This window comes from Protopterus annectens, chromosome 14.part0 (genome assembly GCF_019279795.1).
Source record: "Protopterus annectens isolate FY-2018-M chromosome 14.part0, PAN1.0, whole genome shotgun sequence".
In the NCBI taxonomy this organism is placed as follows: domain Eukaryota; kingdom Metazoa; phylum Chordata; order Ceratodontiformes; family Protopteridae; genus Protopterus; species Protopterus annectens.
The window spans coordinates 813,078,038-813,102,101 of record NC_056748.1 but is presented as its reverse complement, the minus strand read 5'-3'; the positions used below and the strand labels follow the sequence as shown (position 1 = coordinate 813,102,101).

The window sequence follows — 24,064 nt, the reverse complement described above, 5'->3', positions numbered from 1 at the left end:
TAGATAGGGAGTTAAAGGTCTTTAGAGACAGAGAGTAGCATGCATACAGAAAAAGTAAAACGTATGTTGCCAGGGTTGTTTAAACAAAATTGAAACTTTGTATTCGGCCAGGGTTTTCCAAAATAGAAACTGAAACAGTATATACTGCCAGGCTTATCTAAACAGCTATAAAAGTAGAAGATGAGGCCAGGTACACTTTTGTATACAACCTAGAAGTATAAATCTCTGTAGAACACTGCCTTGAAAGTTACAATGGCAAAATTCTATATAAGGAAGGATAGTTCTTTTCTTCAAATGCTAGGCAGACAGGATAGTTAAACTGGCAGGTAAGGCATGTTAGAAAAGGCACTTGAGGTAAGGCATGTTCCTACTTTAAACATTCAACTCACAATTTAGGAGGCAGAAAAAATCAAATAGAATACCTCTAAGCAGAATAAGCATGATTACAAAGCATAATACATTAAACATTCTATTCACAATCCAGTTACACAGAAAGATCTAAATAATATAATATTTCTAGGCAGAATAAGCATATATAACAATTAAACTGGGGAAAAGTACAGCTTCTTTACAAATAAAACATGGTTTAGTAGGGTAATAAAAAAAAAAACTACACAATTGTTTTATGAAACGGCTGCATTAGGAAGGAAATTAGTGTGAATATACCTAAGATGGGTGAGTGATTTATCTAAGGGAACTATAGTAGGTATTTGTGGGGGCTTCTTTCCTTCACATTGCTGACCTATGGTGTCAAATTGTGTATGGCTGAGAATACATGGGAGCGATAAGTAAAGCCTTCTACCAACAGTCGCTAGACTTTGTGCGTTGGACAGGCATTAAAAAACACTTCGAGGGAGTGTTGATTATGCTACAGACGTGTTGGAAGAAAAATGCGAGCAAAATGCAATGTCTCACAGCGTGTGTAAGGGACTGCACATGAAATGAGATGCACTGTGGTGGCGCCTTGACCGTGATCACTATGGTTGGGTAAAGAAGGCACAGAAAAGAAATTTCTTAAAGCAGGTCACAGATAAATGCTAGGAAGAAGCCTCGAAGGGGCTCTCCCAGTGTAGAAAGCGAGGGACTCTGAAGGGAAGCCACCAGGTTATATTACAGGTGGTTACTAGAACAGCCTAGCAAAAATGCTGGAAATAAGGAACGATTAGAGAAAGCTAGCGAAATGCTAGTAGGTAAGGGAAGGCGTTATATAGGACACCATTGTCAGTGCAGATTCAGAGGTAAAACGTAAGCAAGATTACTGAAGGGTAGTTGACCTGCAAAATTAGCCATAAACGCTAAGTTGGAGTTGGGGAAAGCGTTTGTATAAGACGCTAATTTAGCCACACAAGCAAGATCACTGAAGGGTGAGTTTAGCTGCACACACAGCCCTAAATGCTCAGTTGTAGCTGCACATTTAGCCATAAATGCCAAGTTGGAGTTGGGGAAAGCATTTGTATAAGACGCTAATTTAGCCACACAAGTACACAAGCTTAACACAAGCAAGATCACTGAAGGGTGCGTTTAGCTGCACACATAGCCCTAAACGCTCAGTTGTAGTTGGGGGGAAAGCGTTTGTATAAGACGTTAGTTTAGCCGTTGCTGAGAGGCAAGGCAGAGGGTAGTCGCAACAAATGGCTTAAAAGTGAGTTAAGGGACAAACCAAGCCTCATATATTAGGGCAAAAAATAAAATAAACAATAGCAAAGTGGGAGTAAATAATTACCTACTGGTCAATGCTAAGTGTACAAACATAGCTAAAGGCAGAATCTAAGGCGCTATAGAACAGACCAACATAAAATACAGTGTCTTTAAAAAAGAAAAACAATTAAGCAATAACATACAGAGTTCGAAAAACTCGAAGCTGACAAACAACAAGCCAAATCTTTTCTTTAGACTTACCGAGGAGGTGAAGCGCAAGCAGCTCAACCGCAGGGACCGCAGGGGTTATTGGAAAAGTTAAAAAGAAAATGTGTCACAGATTGTGACCTCTAGATATAGATTTAGAGCAGGGCAGGTGATGATGGGGGAGGGGATAAAAGGAGAGGAGTGGGGGGAAGAGAGAGGTGGGAACTACAGGTTGTGGGCAGGGAGTAGTACTGGAGACAGAGCTAACAAGAGAAGAGTGATCAACAGCAGAAAAGTATCAGCAACTGCTGTTAAATAATGGTAAGAAGAGATAGAAGGTATAGAATCAGATAGGGACAGGCACTTTATGTGGGTTAAAGAGCTGTTCGAGGTGGATAAGTTAGTGCTGTTCAGAGGGAGAAAAATGCCAGTTTGCAGTAAAGAAGACAAGAATTACAGGCTTTTAAGTAAGCTTGTAGGTTTAAAGAGGGGAAGCCAGGTAACCTTGGGATAACCACCCGTAGTTTGGTAGAAGATGCTGCCACCTTGTGGTGAGAAGGGAGAAAGCAGGTAACCAGTTGAGCAAGTCACATACCACTTCACAGGGAGAGTATGTGGAACTAAGGTGTATGGGGGGAAAAGGGGTCCACTAGAGGTACACGATAGGCTGCTGAGTCACCTCCAAGGGATACCAGATTAAGGTAAGTGGATTACTAGGTAGGTAGTACAGGCAAAAAAACAATTGGTTGAATGCTACCTACATTCAAGCAGAATCTTTTAAGGGCAGTCCTAAGGAGCTCTATAGTTCAGTGAAGTAGGCAGTTCCAAGGAGTTCACAGAGGTGATACAGGCGAAGTTCTGCAATATTGTTTTCTTTTGTTTTGGACCTTTCCAGTGTCAGACAGGCCGCAAAGAGGCAGATCCCAGCCCCAAGGCTCATACAGGCCTAAACAATGGGGTGCTTCTACCTCCAAAAGCGGAGAAGACAAATCACAGCCATATAGAAAACAGTCCCAATGACGTTCCTCTACCAATACCAAGCACTTATCTTTTTGGCAGCTCCCTTAGGGGGAAAACTAGCACTTTTTTTTCAGAAAATTGGCATATAATCACCCAGGACAAATGGGTTTTGAATATAGTGTCCCAGGGCTACAGGTTCCACTTTCACACCCTGCCAAAGGCAAAAGGTATGCCAGGCCTGCCACAAAATCAATGGGCAGAGGCACAAAAACAAGTTACATCCCTCATGGACATGAGGGCCATTCAGCGAGTACCACAGCAAGAGCAGGGACAAGAATTTTACTCAAGACCCAGAAAGTACCCAGAAAGGACAAAGCCTGGAGACCAATACTGGACATGTCTATTCTAAACACTTTTCTGGACGTTCCAAAATTCAAAATGTTGACTCTGCAGCAGCTTCTCCCCACGCTGGGCAAGAAGGCTTGGCTTGTAACTTTGGACCTAAAAGAGGCCTACCTGCATGTCCCAGTTAGACAAAATTGCAGACAATACTTCAGATTCATAGCTGGATCAATGCACTACCAATTCTCTGCACTGCCCTTTGGCTTATCTACTGCGCCCAGGGTCTTCACAAAATGCCTGGCACCAGTAATTGCTTTCTGCAGACAGAGGAATTCAAATATACCCTTACTTGGACAACTGCCTTATTCAAGCAGAGAACAAAGACATTCTACTGAAGCATCTGGCGTTTGTAAAAAGATTACTAATTTGCCTAGGGTACACGGTAAACCAAATGAAATCAAAACTAGTACCCTCTCAAGAGATAATATTCCTGGGTGCAAGCTTAAATGCAACTGCCCAGATGGCTTATCTCATGCCAGACAAAGGCAACTGACTTCTTACTTCGAAATGTTAGCAACAAAGACCCAGTTATCTGCAAGAAAAATTCTGCAGGCTTTGGGCTTCATAGCTTCCTGCATTCTACTAATTCCATATGCAAGACTGCATATGAGGAAACTACAATGGTATCTAAAAAGTGTTTGGACTCAACATTGCCACAGCTTGGAAACATGAATTACCCTCATTCCCTGCCTGCAACAGGAGTTTCGATGGTGGGCACAGGCCTGTCACCACAGCAAGGGACAGCCATTCACTCTACCCACGGCCAGGCAAACACTAACAACAGATGCATCAGATTATGCCTGGGGGGCCCACATGGCAGGAAAATGTATTCAGGGAGCATGGCCAGCAAGCCAACTACATCTTCATATCAAGCAAAAAGAGATGCTAGCTATTCATAATGCCCTGACAGCCTTCAAGGATCTACTTCATCCAGGACAACTGCTGGTAAAGGCGGACAATACTACAGTCATGTGGTACATAAACAAGCAGGGAGGCACACATTCCTACCCCCTCTGCAGACAAGCCATGACTTTGTGGAACACAGCATTGACTTATGAAGTACACCTGCAAGCACAATTCCTGCCAGGAAAGACAAATACTCTGGCAGACGAACTAAACAGAAATCTCAAGGATCTTCACGAGTTGAAACTAGATCCACAAATCTTTAGCATGATAACAAGGAAATGGGGATGCCCAGACATAGATCTATGTGCCTCCCCACACAACTGCCAACTACAGAGTTTCTGCAAAAGGACGTATCACAAACAAGCATGGAAAGTGGATGCCCTATCATTCAGCTGGAAAACCCTTACAGTATATGCCTTTCCTCCACTGCCTCTCATCCCCAAGGTACTCCTAAAGGTCAGACAAGAGAAGCCAAAAATGATATTGATTGCCCCAGACTGGCCACGCCAGCACTGGTACCCAATCCTAAAGAGCTTGTCTCAAGGCCCAGTGTGGACATTACCCCATATTTCTCATTTGCTGACCCAACAAAACAATCAGATTCTGCACAGCCAACTCAGAACCCTAAATCTGGCTGCATGGCTGATAATTTAACCATTCAGAACACACCTCTCTCTAAAGCAGTTATGGATGTTATTTTGGAGGCCAGGAGGCCCAGCACCAGAAAATCTTATACAGAAAAATGGAAGAGATTCTGTGCTTGGAACCAGGCACAAGGAATGGACACGCTTGTACCAAATATTCCTCAGATTTTACATTACCTAACTGAGATGCTGGACAAAGGCCTATACTTCTCATCAGTTAAGATCCATGCCTCTGCCATTTCAGCTCATTACAATACGGAACCACCTATTTTTTCACATCCACTGTTAAGGCGGTACCTCAAAGGGGCCAAAAACATAAGACCTCCAAGGAGAGCTCCAACACCTGCATGGGACCTCAGTTTTTTCTTGGAAAAGCTCACACTGCCTCCTTTTGAGCCAGCCAATACAGCTGAGATAAAATACTTATCATGAAAAACAGCTCTGCTCCTAGCAAAAACCTCAGCAAGAAGAGTCTTAGAATTACAGGCACTAATGGCTGTGGAACCTTTTATTATTTTCCATCCAGACAGGGTTTCTCTAAGGACAAACCCAACATTTATGCCTAAGGTAGTGTCCAGTGTGGCTGTTAACCAAACCATTCATTTGCCTACCTTTTATCCAAACCCACAGAATAAGGGGAAGAGACTTCTGCATTCTTTGGACATACACAGACAGCTACGCTTCTACTTGGACAAAACTAAAGCCTTCAGAAAGACTGAGCAACTCCTAATGGCATATGCTGCAGGATCGCAAGGAAAAGCTATTTCAAAGCAGACCATTTCAAAATGGATAGGCCACTGCATTCGTTTTTGCTATTCACAACATGGCAAATCAGTGCCTAAGGGCATTAGGCCACATTCAACCAGAGCAGCAGCCACTTCAGCAGCCTTCCTCAGAGGAGTACCAACCAAGGACATTTTGGAGGCTGCAACTTGGACTTCAGTGCACACTTACAGAGCACTACCACTTACTTCTACTATAAATCCAGAGCAGGCTTCGCCACTGCAGTTCTGCAGGGCCTCATAGCCACTCCTAATTCTATCTAGGCCCAGCCACCCAACCTCAGCTTTGGGATTCAACCCAAGTGTAATGACTGCAACAGTGAAACCCGATGAACATAGTACAGTTGTGTACCTACCATAAATGTAGATGTTAGAGTGTATTCACTGTTGCAGTCCAGGTTACCCTCCCTCCACCCCCCTTTCATTACTGGGACTTATCTGTACTTCTCTATTCTATACAACCTGTGTGGTGTATTTGCTTGTAGATGAAGGTAATGTTTACGTTAGTGCATGCTTTTTTATGAGAAGAATTTTTGGCCTACCCTTTTGTGGGCACCTGACATCAGGGGCAAGAAAAACTGAAGAAAATGGTGTCGGCTGCATCTTTTATACCCCTGGCGCACTGACTTTAGGGAAGAGGCGACAGCAACTGACGCCGGACCAGGACTTTGGAATTCAGGCAGGTAGCCTGCCAGCAGGATAACCCAAGTGTAATGACTGCAACAGTGAATACACTCGAACATCAACATTTATGGTAGGTACACAACTGTACTTTTTCTTTTAGTCTTCATTTGAACCAATGTCACATTTTTCATGGCATATTACTTCAATGAAAACGCTCCAAAAAAAAAAAAAAGTTTTCAGAACCCCCATCACCTTTTAACATAGAACAGACACACAAAACTATGTACATTTTTAAAAAGTGAAGCTTGTACTTCCACAGAAAAGATGCCCCACATCATTGTCGTCTCCCACAACAATTATCTAATCTAAAATTAAGTTATCCATGCTAAAGAGCATGTTATAGCTTGTGTTCCCACTTAATGTAATTGCTGTGGGTTTGTTTACCTGTATCCCCATCCGAAATGAGAAAACAACATGCATGCTTTCAATAAATGTTAACTTTTAGCTCTCGGACAAAAATGCAGTGAATACCATTAATAAACTAAATTGTTTTAAAGTGCTAAGGCTTCTGGTGAGGCAACTGCCTGTTTAACTTGCTTCCCACAGTTTCAAACTGTATTTTCACTGAACTGTTTGCCAGTGTTCCTTTAAATGTTAATAACACTGTATCTTATACAACTTTTTCAGCAGACAGTGTTCAGACCTTTCATGATTAATTGGTTGGACGTTGAGACTTCTGGTCTCCAAGTAACATCAGTTGGAAATGGGAAAGAAGCAACCAGTGACTTTACAGATGCATGAAGTCTTGGTAAATTTCCATCAAAATGCACTATTCATCCCTTGCACCATTAATTTCTTGCACCTGTAGAATTCATTTATTACACTGAAAGCCTTTACTAATGGGGGGGGGGGGGGGGTAATGACTTTGCCAGTACAGTAAAGGAATAATTCTCCATTTTGTTAATTTAATCTTTTTTCAAACCTGTTTGCTTGAAATAAAAATACTTTAGTTTAAACCAAGGATAACTAGATATCCACCCCTATAAAAAGAGGGGAAGTGGTTATGCGCATATATATCCAGAATAGTGACCTTTCCCAGTACTAGAGAGATTGACATTGGTAGGCAGGGTCAAATTAAAGACAGAATAACAATTGCAAGCTGACTAACTGCAACATTTTCATATCATTGAATTTTAGTATAGCTATAATTTTCCCTCATTTAACAAATCTAAAAACTCATACATATGTAGCTTTGTGACATTAGGCCTAGCTAGACTCTATATTTCTTGTAAAATATTTATTTGGCTTTCATTCTTTATAATTTTATACTGTAAAATGACATTAAAGGTTTATTTAAATTTCAGATGGAGCTGCTTGCTCCTTTTCTTTGTGAGATAAAAATGTACTGTTATCCCTGTATGTTATGAGTTTATTCTGTTTGGTTTGTTATATGTATTTTATATATTATGTTCATTGTATACATTTCTTTAAAAGGTTTTAACTATGTGCAACAATTAAGCTGTGTCATGTGATTTAATCTGAATATGTATAAAGGGGAGGGGTTGATTTCATTGTGTTCTGTTACACACTGAAAAAGAACATTAGCCTTAGCTTTGTGAAGAATTAAAACGTTTTATCACAATCCTTTTGAGCCAAGCGTTTCTTTCTACAGGGATTTTTCTTCTGCATTTAGATCATCCCTGTATTCTCTGGAAATTTCATGAGACTATGACAAGGCATTTTGGAGATGCCACCTTCTATTTCAAGTGATCAGAACAGACAAAAATGAGGATAGAGACTCGGCGCTCTTAAGTGTTCGGAAGTAATGGGGTTAAAGGAGCTGTGCTTCTCTGTCCTCATTTGGAGTATTCCATACTTGGGACTTAATGTACATGAGTGAAAGACTTCCCCTCGCACTGTTTGGTCCCATAAGATCAACAACACTGATTTTCATTTTTTGGAAAATGTTTTTCCTCCTAATGGTTATTACCTCAGTATGCAGGATTTAAAGCATAGGCAACCTTACACAACCTTTTACATGGATCAGGTCTCCCTTAAGAGTGCCATGTGTTGCATCCCCAAAATGGTACTATTGTTGTACATGGACCAGTCTGTATCTCCTTGACAGAAATAAGAGAGCATTTCACACAGTGGCTGTTCACCATCAGCGTGGGTTTTACCTGCAGTGGATGACTGAGTTATGGAGGATAGTGGTTATCCATTTCAATTTTCTGGAGATAGAGGGACTGACAGTTGTCACGTAGGTACTTTCAAAGTGGATTGCCATCTCCTTTTGTGTTTTTTTTTTTTTTTTTACTTTCAGGCAGTTAATTACATGCGGAGAAATACTGTGGTCGAATCCTTCTTTACTGGTGTGCGGCTGACTCAAATGCGTGCTTCAAAAATGCCTTTCTTTCCTTACATCACTGCTATAGCCAGTTGATCTTTGATTTATACCTTTTCCAAATATCTGGACAGGGGCCTATTTTTGGAAAACAGTACTTAAGGGTCTCTCTCTTTTTGAGCTTTGCTTTTATGTTTTCCTCTGGCATTTTCCACCCTTGTGGTGTACTGCTTGGGAGGCAGCCCAACCAAGGACCATCAAGGAGGTTTCCTCAGTGTTAGCTACATTACCTTCAATGTTCATCATATTGATCAATGCTGCAGTAGCCTAAGCTGCATGGGTTGTATCCTGCCAAGGATATAACTGCTGGGCACCTTCCACACACGCAAACTGTCAGGCAGCTCGAGCTGAGGTGACCAAACGACAGGTTTAGGCACCAAGCCCTTCAAAGCTCTTTACTCTTGCCAAAGAGTACACTCTGACACTTTTGAGTATTGACTGCTGGCGTGTGCTGTTCCTTTGCTGAGGAGGTAAATTCCCTTTGAGAAAAAAAAAACTTCCATTTAATAATTTTGTTAATGATTGATACTTTTCTCTTCAAGAAGGTTATTTTAGCGCAAGGAGTTTTGGTTTTAATGGATTGTCATAAGACCGTACTTTACTTTTAAACACAAGTGCTCTTGTTTCTTGTCAGGTTAAAAGTTGTTTAAAGTAAATGAAAAAACATTTTTTCCTGTGAAGAAGTTGGGCTCATTTTACTTTGTGGAGCGGGCAAAGTGTGCCTTTTTTTTTTTTTTTTTTTTTTTAAACTGTGTTTGACTGTGAAAAAAGTGACTTTTACAGACTTTGTTTTTGTTTTACTGGCATTTGCTGCTTGTTTTCCTTGGGTAAGAGGCACCATTTTCGCTTGACCATGGAACAATCTATTAGTTCCATGGCCATCCCTTCTTCCAGCCACAAAAATAAAAAGTTAAGCAAACAACCTGTGCCTTCACAGCAGGCTACCAATTTGCCTCAGCTGCAGTTGGATGACACTGCTGTGGACATTTAGTTGTACCTCAGACACATCTTGTAGCCCAGATCCCTCTGGTATAGCACCTACAGCCACTGTGAGCTGGGAAATTAACCATGTCATCTTTGGCTGTTGGGGTCTGCTCAGTGGGCAAGGGAGAGCTACTCATGTTTGTCCTGTGAGGGGGAACAGGGAATTCTTCCCTGTTTTATAAGAATGTTGTGCCCATCCCTGGGGAAGCTGCCATTGCCATTAATAACACGTTTGATCCCACTTTTCTTGTCATAAAGGATTGCAGACCTACCTAGGCCCAAGTCCAGAGCTACCTCTAAGAAGGGTTCTACCTCCGTCCCTGTACCTAGACCTACTGTCTCCCATGCACAGGGATATCAGCAAGACCTGGTAAGGTTAGCTGAAGACCTTATTTCTATAGTCAGAGCTAGGCAACCCCCTTGGGAGTCTTCCCCATGGAAGAGGAAGAGGGATTGTACCCCTGAAACTTTCTTTGAGCCTCCTGATTCTGATGAGGATTTTGACTAGGAGGTGTAGGTCTTTGAGGAGGGGCCCTTCTTACTACTTTTGAAGATTTAGATTCTGAAGAGAATCTGACTTCTGCTTTGCCTCCTGCGGATATCACTTTTTGGAAACTCTCCATGCCATGAGGGAATATTTCCATTGGGACGCCCAGGAATACCCACAATTTAAAAAGAGGGTTATGGAGTTCTGTGACCTGCCAGAACACAAACCTCTGGCTGTTCCTCCTGTGCTGATGGTTGTAGAGGATGTTTTTATTGATTCTTCTTTAAATCCAGAGTCTCTTCCTCCAGCTCCTCGAAAACCAGTCAGGTTTTGCAGGGTGCTGAACTCCCATAAGTTCATCTTCACGAATCCTTCTGCTGATCCAGAGGTAGTCACTCTAGGACCAAAAGGAGCAAGGGCCAGCTGTTCAAAAAATCCTTTATCTACTGACAAAGCAGGGCCCTAGATAAGTTTTGTTTATATTAAAAAAAAAAAAAAATGACACTTCTGCTACCCTAGCCATGAGGGCCATTTACTGCCAGTTTCATATGTTCAAGTACCAACAAAATATTTTGGATCAAATGAAGCAAAAGACATCTTCCCTGGAGGACAAGAACATTTCCAGGGAATTGTTGGACCTTCACCATTCTTGCTCCCAAGTGGCTAGGCATTCTTTACACTAGCTATGATGCTATGGAGTACTCCAGCCAAGTTGCAGTCTCTGGTTCTGTCATTAGTAGGCATGTTTGGCTTAGGGAGCAAGACCCTACTGGACCATGTCAAGTCCAACCTTCTGGATGCACTGCTGGACAAGGACTTTCTCTTTGAGCCAAAAGCTGAGGCTGTGCTCAAAAAATGGAAACTGAAGTACAATCTATGCAGACTGTAAAAGATTTCCTCCAAGTTCAGCTTCCTAGGTTTAGTAGGAGTTTTTCCACTAAACATCTAAAAAGATGCTTACTTGCACATTCTTAGAGGAATCTTGCAGATGTTTCTACGTTTCAGAGCAGGTACAAATCACTTTCAGTTCTCTGCACTGCCCTTTGGCTTGCCTGCTGCTCCCAGGGTTTTCACAAAGTGCTTATCCCCTGTGATAGCCTTCTGCAGAACAAGAAGGGTCCAAATTAATCCTTATCTAGACAACTGCCTTATTCAAGCCACAAGTCTGTCAAAGTTCCCTCAGGGATCTGACCTTTACTCAGTACCTCCTCACCTTCTTTGGGTTCACCATAAATCTACGCAGATCCAGCACAGATCCATTCACCAGGATAGTTTTCCTGGGGGCTCTTCTGGATTCTTTCCTTCAAAAGGCCTTTCTCCCTCCAGAAAAAGGTCTACTTTCTGACTCAGTACTTCCAAAACATTATGCAAAGGTAATGCTTCTCATCAGGGAATTACTTGGAGCATTAGGCTACATGACATCCTCATGATTCCTCTGGCCAGGCTGCACATTAGTAAACTCCCAGTAGTACCCCAAGAATGTGTGATGCCAGCCCTCAAAATTCCTGATTGAAATTCAGCTGATCCCTTGTTTCAAGGAGGAATTGGCATGGTGGACACAGGCTTGTGCCCAGAACTTGGGTCTCCCCTTCGGGGCCAAACATTAACCACAGATTCCTCGGAGAGAGTCTGGGGAATTCATTTTCTAACACCTTTAATCCCAAGAAGCAATACAACGAAAACAAACCAGTACCACGAATCCCACTAGGCACTGAGGCACAGAACCCTCCGTTTAAAGACACAAAACAGTACTGTAGATAGGATCACTGCAGCTCCAAACTATCGAACACCAGATGGACGAGCAGGAAAGGTTAAAAAGTTCTTTTATTGCACACAACAAGAAAACCATCCAAGTAACCACTCCACGTAACCACAAGCGCTTTCGCCTGTTCTTAACAGGCTTTTTCAAGTGTATTAGGTTGCTGCTTCATTCAGAATTTATACCAAACCAACCCTGCTCATGTGATTAAATTAATTGCATGATTGTCATCAATTGATTAATACAAAATATTTAAAAATACATACCCTAAAAACTGTAATTCTTTTTTCAAAACATTAAAAACTGCAACTTTACTATCAAGTCTTTCCGTAGTTTGCATATAGAAAAAAGTAATAAATATATATGTAACTGAACTTTCAAAACCTAAAAATATGACTTAGTACTTTATGTAAACTTACTGTGTGAAAAATAAGTTACAAAAGTTTATGTTGAAATGGAATACTTTCCTTTCGGGTACTTTAAACACACATTTTGTAACCACAAACACATTTACCTTTTTCTTAACTTCAGAACAATGTGCAAGTTTAGAAAATGTCAATTAGATACTTACTACAAACCCCTAACCTATTTAATTCATTAAAAAATATGTTAAAATATACTGCTTGGTTTAAGTTACAATAAAACAACTAATAATACTGTAAACATGACTATTTTAACATTAACCACAGATTCCTCAGAGAGAGTCTGGGGAATTCATTTTCTAACACCTTTAATCCCAAGGCAAATGGGAAATTCAGGTCAGAGACAAGCACATAAACTGGAAAGAATTTACGGCAGTTCAGAAGGGCATAGTAACTTTTAAAGAAAAATGGAAACCAATGGTCCTGCTAGCCAAAGCAGACAACACGACAGTAATGTCATACATAAACAATCGGGGAGGCACTCACTATTATCCTCTGCACTAACTAGCTATGCAAATTTGGGAGACAGCCGAGACTCTGGGGTTGCACCTTATGGCACAATACCTTCCAGGTGTTCAAAAACACTCCAGCAGATCACCTCCGTAGGAACATGATGGATCCTCACAAATGGTATCTGCATCGGAAAACCTTTCTCAGTATAGCTTAGAAGTGGGGAACCCCACAGATGGACCTTTTTGCCATGAAAGAAAATGCTCAACTAAAAAGATTGTTCCAGGAGCAAAACTGCTTGCAGCCTTGAAGACAGATGCTTTCTCCTTCCTTTGGACACACCTTTTCCTTTATGCACTCCTCCTTGCCTCTTCTTCCTCTGGTCCTCCTAAAAATCAGGCAAGAGGGCCTAAGAGTCATTATGATAGCCAGACTGGCCCAGGCAGAACTGGTATCCTCTGCTGCTAAGTTTAACCAACAAAAAACCATGGCAGTTACTTCAGAGTGGACCTCCTGACTCGGCACAAGGTAATGTTTGTGCATCCTGGTCTACAGACACTCGACTCTCAGCCTGCATACACCCCCAGCATCCACCACCAAGCATGACCTAAGCAAACAAGTTTGAGACATTCTTAGAAGCCAGAAGGCCTAATACTAGGAAATCATACTCTGCCAAGAGGAAAAGATTCCCCATTTTGGTGCCAGCAGCAAGGCCTCAATCCTAATTAAGCCAACATCTGTGCAATTTTAGATTACCTGGCTACTCTGGTTGTCAGAGGCCTATTTTTTTCTTCCATCAAAATTCACAGATGCATTTCAGCCCACATCCCTACTCTTCCTTCTATCTTTTCCCACCCCCTGATGAAGCAATTCCTTAGAGGAGTGATCCACATCAGACCTTCCAGGAGTCAACCCCACACTTCCATGGGACCTCAATTTTTTTTTCTGGAAAAAGTTACCCTACCCACCCTTTGAACCATCAGCTTCTGCTGACCTAAATTTTTTAACTTTCAAAACTGCCCCTATCCAGACTTCAGACTTTTCTTAAAGGTTTGTGTTTCTGGATCACACCAACAGTTGTGTGATTTACAATTTGGTCTATCTATTGTACCAAGAGTTTTCACAAAGTGTCTAGCTCCAGTTTTAGCTCATTGCACGCTATAGGGTTAACTACATTTTTCCAAACTTAGGCAACTTGCTTGTCTTTTACAAAGTAACTTTCAAAGTGTCAGGAATCTCTCTCATGTGTGAGGGCTTGCACAAGCTGATATTCCAAGATAATATTCAAAATCCTTTATTAACTCCATCTCAGACAATTGTGCCTGTGGGATGTTAACCAAACATCACAGTTTAAAGAGCTTTTCTTCCACAGAAAAAATAAATATAGATCTATTTCTAGGGTCTTTAATCAAACTTCAGTTTCTGCAAGGCAGCACCTCAGGATTTTGGGGTTTATGGCTTCTATGATTAACATGATACCTCTGGCAAGACTACACATGAGAAAGATAGTGTTATTTGAAGTCTGTTTGGACACAGCACTGAGCTGAGGTTTGTCAAAAGAGAAGTCTCTAGGTGTAGACAACAGATGACTCTAAATCCAGGACTCACTTTCTTCCTCCCTATTCCATCACAGTCACCACAGACTCATCGGACTTTGCTTGCATAGGAGTTTCAGAAGGAATAAAAGTGCAAGGTGTGTGAGACACCAAGGACAGCTACAAGCACATAAATGTAAAAGATGTTTACCCTTATCAAGACACCCAACTCTCTTATGTTTGGTCCCCAGGACCTCTTCAACTTGTTACAGACAATGTTGCAGTCATATAGTACACCAGCAACCAAGAGGATAATAGGTCATGTCCCCTTTGCAGACTAGCCCTTTTAGCTTGAGATGTAGCTTCACAGCCCAATTTCGCTCTTCTGATATCCTGCAGATCAACTGAGCAGAACAAGGGCAAACCCTCACGAATAGAAACTGGGTCGGGGGACTTCCAAGATTCAGTCTATCTGTGTGGTGTTCCTCTTTGGAGCAGACTCCTGCCAGTTGATTGTTCAGAATTCCATGCAAGAAGGCCTGGAAGACCAATGCCTTTTTTCTGTGGACAGGAATGTTCCTGTGTGCTTTTTCTACCCTTTTCAGTGATATCCACAATACTTCTGAAGATTCAGAAGGATTCCCCCAAGATCATTGTGGTGACTCCCTTCTGGCAGAGGCAACTGTCATTCACCATTATTTTGGAAATGGCCAGGGGCATTTACCACAAGCTTTTTCACAAACTGGATCTAATCGCACAAGATAGGGTCTTAATTCCTTTTAAGCACCTGTTTACTGAGGGCATGTAGCAGGCACTAATGGAGGCAAGAAAGGCTGGTACTAGAAAATGAAAATTGTATATATTAAAGGTTTTCTAGTTTGTGCCAGCAACATAACTAGCACCCATTCAGGGCTAGTTGTTCTCTGGTTGTACAATATGTGTGAGTTACTATCCTATGGGCTTTCTTACTCCTCTGTCAAGGTTTATTTTTCAGGCGTTACAGCATGTCTGGCTATGGATCCTCCTCTTTCAATGCATTCTTAATCAGGATGTTTTTGAAAGGGGTTTTGCATAAAAGGCCTCAGGAAAACTGGTGGCTCCTCTTTGGGATCTGAATTTTGTGTTTGAGAAGATGACGTGCTCCATTTCAACCAGCTAAACCTGGCTGACTTGAGTTATTTTTAACATGGAAAGTAGGTTTGGTGAATACTCTGACCCCTCTGCAAGAAGAGTATTAGAGTTACAAACTCTCAATGGTGAGTCAACAGTATCTCATTTTCCACAGGAACGGACATGGATTAATTGAGAAGTAATCCATTTATGCCTGTTGTAGTAGTAGTATTCAAGTTTACTTTAAGCCAAACTCTGTCTAGCTACCCATTTTCTTTCTTGAACCCAAAAATGAGAGAGAGAGGATACTCCATACATTGGATGCCCACAGACAACTCTGGTAATATCTTAAAAAAACTACTCTTTCAGATCTTTGGATCAGTTCATTTCTTGTTGAGGTAAGAAGGGGCAACATTTGTTAATAACTAAATACTTGTACTCGCCACAACAAGGCTGTTCCAGGTAGTGTCAATGCCCATTCTACCAAGGTCTTGGCTTCATCTGTGTTTTATGAAAAGGCTTGGATTCTAGAAGTATTCTAGAAGGCGCTACTTGGTCCTGTGTACATACTTTCACAAAGCACTGTAAGCTTGATTCCTTCTCTAGATCAGGCTTTCCAAGGACCCTTCTCCAGGGGCTCCTGGACTTTCTCCTTCCACCTCCAAAATATAATAAACTAGCCATATAACTAAGGCTACTGTAGCAGTGGTCAATATGATGAATGTAATACAGTTGTATAAAACTTTCCATATCCATAGATGTCCAGATGATCACTGCTGCAGTAGCCACTCCCTCCATTCCCTTTGTTTTTTGGTGTGGTTGTTTTTTTGTTGTTGGCTCTGGCTCAGCCTCCTTGTCTGTGTTGGCAGGCAAGCTCTGAAGGGTTTGAAACCCACACTTTTCTTTTAGTCAACCTAGCTCAAGCTGCCTGACAGTTCAGGTGTGTGGAAGGTGCCTTGAACGTTTGGAAGCTGTCTGACAGTTATATCCTTGGCAGGATATAATCCATTTAGCAAAGACTGCTACAGCAGTGGTCATTCAAACATCTACTGTTATGGTAAGTTTACGTGTACAACTATATTTTCCTCTGTAAATCAGCTGATACATTAGAGGATCTAGTTTGGTCATGTAAACCCTCCTTTCATCTTGCCTGTTTGTTTTGGAGCATCTGCTGCATCCTGCATATCTCCTGGGTTCCCTGTAGGTAAGCACATTCACTTCATTTGTTGCCAAATCTTCATTGTCACTTAAGGAGCCTGAAGATGGTTGCTAATGACTAGAGGGTGATTTGCTGAGGGGGGGGGGGGGTGCACAAACTATGCTTATGTTTCTGATAAGTTGCATCATTTTGTATCACAATGGGTGACCAGATGCTCTTGCCCATCTCTTAGATAACTAATAAATCAGGAAAGCATATTTAATGTTTTAGTATGTCTCTTTGTATAAGTGGCGTATACTCCTCCAGTGTATCCATATTAACAATGCAACTAACAGCCTTTAGCATAAAATGAAAAGGGGAAAACAGGAAATCATTGAAATGAAGACTGATGAATTCATAGCTAAAATTGGATGTGATGATTAGCAAAGACGGGCTTTGTGAACTGCCTGCCCTTGAGGTTATTGGCCTTGTTGAATTTAGTTTGTTGCATCTTAATAGTAATTATGATCTCTTGTCTTGCTTTCAAAACAGGATATTTTCAGACTAAATGAGCTCTCCTGTTGTGCCACAATTCTCCATGTCTGCTTCATGCTTTTGTTGTGTAGTCGTATGCTAAATAATGGTTAAGTTTTGCAAGTTTAAACCATATTGCTTAATTTTTGTTTAATTACATGCACATGTACGTATGTATACACACATCTGTGTTGATATCTCTTGTATATAATATGCTTTGGGTTTGGTGTAATGGTTAAGTTGTTCACCTCATAAAGCCAAGGTAGAAGGTTTGATTCTCATTTTTGAAAGAGAAATTGGCTAGTCTTACAAATGGCCCAAAAGGACAACTAGCCTAGTACTTGCCTATAAACCTGTAGTACAATATGATTGATATGATATAATGTGTGTGTATTGTTTGACTTGGATGTAGAGTACTCTTTTTTTTATACTGAACATGACTAATATTCTACGTGTGCCATTTGTTGCTAGGCTTCTTTGACACTGCCTTAACTGTTGCATCAGTGACTGTCAAGATTTCTAATTCCCAGCTGTATTTAGTGTGCCATTCTTAACAAAATTATTTTAGCAACCATCTCTAGTGACTACTTCTGTTTGTACCATTTATGGCCGATTATTATCCCTTGCTTGTCACCCATGTGTGTTCTCATTCAAACTGATAGCATAGTCCAGTAAGTGATTAACCAGAGAAGTTACACTGCTTGTGACAGGGCATTATTAATTATACCATAATCATTTATTGAATTGATTGCACTTCATTACATTAATACATAGTTGCTTCGGACTTAGAAGGCCTGACTAGATATATTGGCCTGCATTCCACTGTACCTGTTTATCCTTGCTTGTTCCAGTACATACAATAGGCAAACCATTCGTGCCTCCTAAAAAAGTGACTAGTAGCCACTGAGTCTTCCTGTGCTAGCCCTACTAGGATGCCGAGTCCAGGTTACCTGCAGACTTGGTAGATACTATCTGGGGTGGCTTTCTAGTAGAAATTTATATTTGGTTGAAAGTACCAGAATTTGTCACTCATTTATAATTCCCAGTTATAAATGCAGTCTTTGCAAGGCTGACTTTAAAGAAAATGATTCCTTGGATACAGAGGTGAAAGGCTCGCCTTTTATTCAATTCTTAAAGCCATCACCATCCAGTCTTTGTTGGGTAAATGCATTTGGTGCTGATCTTCATATCCTTGTGTACATTAAATGCAGCTGTATTCTTGCATCTTTTTGTTTTATGGGCTTCTCTGATGTGGTGTTTGTAGATTGTTTACTATGTATTGTAAAGATTGTTTTCATTAGGAGTAAAACCAATGCATTAGAAAGGTTCTTAATATGTATAGTTATAGCATTACTAGAAAATGTTTGTATAAGGCGCATTATTGCTGATGTCAGTCACATGAATTTAACCATTTTACCTTTTGTGTTTTCTGATTGGTTCAGAGCCAACACAGAATCTTTCTAAATTGCTCCTTGGACAGAAACTAAAATTAACTGTTAAGGAAGTCGGAAAGGATGGAACAGCTCATTTCCGTGGTGACCAGGTTGTGGGTGCAACAGTACTTGCTAACAGTTACCATCTGGGAGGTATGTGCATTTTATAAGTACCTAAATTGCACTTTATAAAGTGTCTGGCAAAACTACAAAGAACTAACACTGAAAGTAAGTTTATAGCAAAACTTGGAGAAATATTGCAAATTCCTTCATTTGTTAGGCGAGTTTAATGAGATACTAGAACTGGACAGTGGTCCACATGTGATTGTATACTACTGCAAGTTTTTAAAGTCCCTGGCTATTAGATAAATGCAGCCTTGGGCACACAGACTGCAGTACATGTGTATTCATTACCGTTAGTCTTGCTCTGAATTTAGTTTTTTATACATTTATACATTTCATTCTGTTGAAGCTTAGGGCAAGAAGTAATTTGCAGAACTGTAACAGTTCTAGATTTTCCTTGATGGAATTTGACTCTTGCACAGAGCATAATTAACTCTAAATTTGTCAACTCTGACCTAGTACGAGGCAGTAAGCCACTTAGTGTATTTTCATTTTCATTTGTCTGAAAGTTTAGTGAAATGTTTGTTGCAGAAATGTCACCCTCTACTGCCCAGTGTTTAGTGTTTACTGTTTAAATTCTCTCCTTTTTTTTTTTTTTTGGAAAATTTTGCTTCCTTCTACCTGTCTGCTATAAGGTCCTCTCTCTTTCCATCAACCCAGGTATTCTTTTCAGTAGGTGAGAGATAGCTGAGAGTGGTAATCATTTAGGCAGCAGTCAGGGGATGATTAGAAGTTTTTCCATTTTTTCCTTGCCCTAAAATCATGTGCGCCCAGTAAAGGTAAGGGATGTGCAATGGGCAATTCATGGAGAATTTCACATGACGTCCACAAGGAACATTCTCTCTAAACAGCCATGACCCTCCCCCTCGGGATAAGCAGTTATGTCTCTGGTCTCTCATCAGGGAGATCTCACTGCATTATGTTGCCAAGTACACATAACCCCACTCCCAGGGAGAGGTGAGCGGACCATGCCCCTCACTCCTCTGACTTGTTTGGGGCTGTGTTGCAGAGTTGCTGTATTTATGATGGCTTCTTTATGCTGTTAACTGATTTAAATTTATGCTTGCTGTATGCTGTCTCAGGACACGGACACAGACACAAACACACAGACACATGCGCACATGCGACCAACATGCAGGGTCAGTGAGGAGCTTGAGGATATTGGTGCAGCATCACACTGCTGCTGTGGAGTGTGCCTTCTAACCACCCCCCCACACACACACACACTTCTCCATGGCAGACAGCCTTTGGGAGTCGCATGTGTACCTGCACTCATATGCAACCTCCTGACAAAGAGTTGTACCACATGCAGTGGGGAGCTTGCCAGGTTCTTAATGTTGCTCTTATAATGGACTATGGTAACCTTCCTCCCCCTATGATGGGCAAGCTAATATAAGCTGCTCACTTTCATCCTCCCTATCTGGTTCTGCCAGTGTAGCTCAACGAATCGGGATCATCTTGGGGGTGCAGTAGAGGCTTTATACCTGTGTACGGTAGGCCAGTTATTGTAACATTATTGGCAAGTGTCCTTACCTAGTAGACAAAAGCTTATTAACTTGTTACATCTGAGTGACACCTCCTGGTGCATCGGCAGTTAACTCCTACTTGCGCCTCTAGGCATAGGGTTACCATAATTGTTTGTATGTAAAAGAGGACGAAAAATATGTGCTGCTAACACCACATATTATTTTGTCCTGTTAGGGCTGAAGAGCAAAAAAAAAAAAGGTCTTTACTCTTGTAGGAATCTCTTGTCTTGCTTTCAAAACAGGATATTTTCAGGCTAAATGAGCTCTCCTTTTGTGCCACAGTTCTCCTTGTCTGCTTCATGCTTTTATTTTGTAGTCGTATGCTAAATAATGGTTAAGTTTTGCAAGTTTAAACCATGTTGCTTAATTTTTGTTTAATTACATGCACATGTACCTATGTATACACACATTTGTGTTGATATCTCTCGTATATAATATGATTTGGGTTTGGTGTAATGGTTAAGTTGTTCACCTCATAAACACAAGGTATACGAGCCAATCAAAACCTCGCACAGTGGACCCTCTTCTGTTCAATGCGGAACATCAAGCAATTCCGCATTGAACAGAGCTCTGATTCTTGATTGGCTTGTATACTGGTATATGAGCCAATCAAAAAAAAAAACAAAGCAGAGGAAAGACTCTGAAATAGGGCTGTCTATCTTTTGAAAATTCTGTGATTTGTCCAGGTTTTAAAACCTGGACAAATCGCAGAATTTTCAAAAACCGCCCGGACAGGAGCCCAAAAAAGAGGATGTGTCCGGGGAAACCCGGACATATGGTAACCTTATCTAGGCATCAGATATTGCTTGTTCATATTTACATCAATACTTCCAAAACCATGTTATATACAAGATTTAAAAATATTTCATCTTAAATCTTACACAATAGCAAATTCAACTAAATTAATATTTGACCTCTGTCAAGTGCAGGTAAATAGATACTAATTTACATAGATATAATTTTCAAGTTTTTCTAAATATCTCAACAACCAACACACACAACCCCTTGGCCTCATATGTAACCACTCAGCTAGATGAACAAAATGCTGCTGACAGTATGTGTAACTTAAGTGGTTGCTAAGATATTGTAAGTTTACAAAATATTGCAAATGTAATAGCTACTGTTTACCGTGACTTATAAAATTCAGTTTAAGACCTATAACCTAAAGAATACTACCACTATAAAAATAGTTTGTGCTGAAGGGCTTGCCATTTATACTTTTTTCATAATCCCTATGGTTCCAGAGATATGAACATTTGTTTGAAATGTTAGGACATAATTTGATTCTGTGAAAAGGCTTAGGCTCCACCCATTGGAAGTTACAGTGCAAACTTCCTGAGCTTTTTTGGAGTGAATGAGTTAAAGGAAGCTTCTCTGTTACATTGATAGTCTGTTTTGAAATAGTTATTTAAAATCCGGAAAATCTGAGATATTACAGTTAACAGCTGAGATAATCTAGAAATAACCACTAATGTTTTAGAAGAGGAGGAATTGTAAAAAAAAAAAAAAAAAAAAAAAAAAAAACTTTTAGCTTATTGCTTGTATATTCTTTGAAAAAGGTAATTTAACAGTAAATTAGAGCATTTGGGCTTATCAGTTTGTCTTCAGAGAGGATTTATGAAAGTAGTGTTATCTTTTCTTTGAGGAGCAAACACAAATGTCGCACTTAATTAGGTACAATTGTATAACACGAGGTTCCCCTGCAAATCTTGCATTGTTCCACATACTCTCCATTTATCTCACTGTTTTGTATCCATCTTCCTTTTGTGCCAGAGAAAGTATTTTTGCAGTGTGTGTTCAGTTTTATTCTGTTAACTGTTTCTTTGACATTTTTTCTTCAGATTCTTTATTTTTACTATTTACTCATATTTTTTCGTCCTCTACCTTTTAGCTGTGGTTACAAAATTTCATTCTGTATGTAGTAGACAAGTAACACCTGGAGACTGTCACTTCAAGCCTAGGCCAAGACTACAGTGTGAATGAACATAAAAATTGCAAAAAGTTTAAGCTTATGAGGTTAGGAGGTAAAGAGTGGCAAAATTCATTTTAGAAACAGTAAAATTGCTTTTGGTTTCCAGAAAATAAATCCATGGAAAAATATGTCTAGAACCACTAGAAACAAAGTTAATTGTTCATGAGATGCTAAAATCAGTTGGCTTTTTTTCCTAGATGCACTTCCATTAGCTTGAAGGCGGAATGACCCCAAGCTTGCCTAGTGTGCCTTTTTAAGTGCCTTAACATCTATTCCTTCCCCTTGCCCTTTTTCCACATGTCCCATGCCCTGTTGAATGCTTATTTGAGGATTCTCTCTCAACCATCAGTTCTGGTCATCTTCTCCACGAAAAAGCACTTTTGATTTTTAGGGAGTAATTAGTCCCTACAATGCTGCACATTGGTTACCTATTACAAAATCGAAGTTACGGAACTTCGACTACCATATGGTCGACACCATATGACCAAAGTTCTGTAACTTCGAAATTAAAAAAAAAAAAAAAAATTAAAGGAAAGAAAACGTACCTTGACAGGTTAAACACCCTTTACTTTTTCTTTCTTTTTTTTTTTAATGTTTATTTTAAACATTTCGAATTTCCAATTGTTTGATCATTAAAGGTTGACCTTTAGTGATTCGAACAATTGGAAATTCGATGTTCCAATAGAAACTCTTGCATATTCCCCCTCTGCTTTTTCTGTTTAGGATGACACTTGCCCATCCCCCTTGAACTGGTCTTGTGCACAAGTTGTCATCTTCCCCATCCTTTAAGCTTTCAGAAGACAAGATTAGAGCTTCTTAAACCGTGGTTTTATCCTTTTCCATGGCTGTCTGGTAGCTTCTGAATTATTTAAAGTAGCTTGATGTCCTTTTCCTTATGTTGTCTGCAGAACTGCACACTACACCAGGAGTGGTCTGATCAATGCCTTGTGGAAGCATAGTCTCTGAAATTTAAGCTCATGAAGGTATAACCTGGTTGCTTCTGGCATGACCCTACCACTTCGCTGCCAGCGGCATGTTCCAAGTAGGATTAGTACCTTTAATTATTTTCATGCTCTGTTGCCATCATTTCCATACCTAGCTGATAAGTCACACAAGGACTGTTAATGTTTGCATTGAATATCAACTACCACCTTTTTGATGACTTCACTCCCTTCCAAATCCTTCATAAATTCTTACCCTGCCCCCACCTTCCTCCGTAACTGCACATCTCTCTGTTATCAACAAAGAGATTGTGTTCTCTGTTCCATAAGGCATTTCTGAAAAATGTTGTATACACTTCATGATTTTTCTCTGCCCTGTAGACCCATGGAATTTGTCTCTCTGTCTCAAGGGTATCGTGGCTGCTGTCCTGTAGCCCACTGGCACTTCGGCAGTATCCAGTGATGTCTCTAATCATCCTCCTGTATTGGCTAGGCTGGCACTCATTTCAGTTGAGGTTCCCTTTATTTCTCTGGTGCTTTTGAAACTTCTCGACATTTGTGGCTCTGAAATAGAGCGAAGCAGGCACCTTCTTTGATACTTACAAGCTGTGTTTTCCAGAACTGTTTTGAATAAAGAAGATGGATGAGACGGAAGTTTCCCTGGCAGGTGAATCTGCAGCTTCCTGTATTAAGGATCACTTTTGTCATCCCATACTTTCTTTACTGACCATTGGTCACCAGCAACTGGTAGAAGAAGTTACTTCAATCTCCAGAGAAAAATACTGTACACTGGCAACTGGGTCTATTTAAGGAGCAGTGCAAGTCTGAAATTGGGCATCAGTAAAGTGGACCTATGTTAGTGGCAGCAACAGTCCAGGAAAACAGTTTGGTTTTGCAGTTTCATTTCATACTTGTGGAGATGAGGGATTTTATGTACCTGGCATTTCTCTCTCTAGTTCACTGTGGTTATAAGGACTCTTCTGAATCTTTAGGCTTGCTCCCACATGATTTTAACTTTAATAAAACTTTTAATACTGTTGTGTAAAGTTGTCATTGATAAACAATAACAGACCTTTCCTTTCC

General features: G+C 40.5%; 1 protein-coding gene across 1 annotated transcript in view; it reads left to right on the top strand.

Moving 5' to 3' along the window:
- PDCD11 (programmed cell death 11) overlaps positions 1-24,064 on the top strand; it is a 1,563,481-nt gene that overhangs the window by 656,167 nt on the left and 883,250 nt on the right. The window contains 1 exon segment of the mRNA XM_044056566.1: positions 18,429-18,572. Within this exon segment, the coding sequence (XP_043912501.1) occupies positions 18,429-18,572 (144 nt within the window).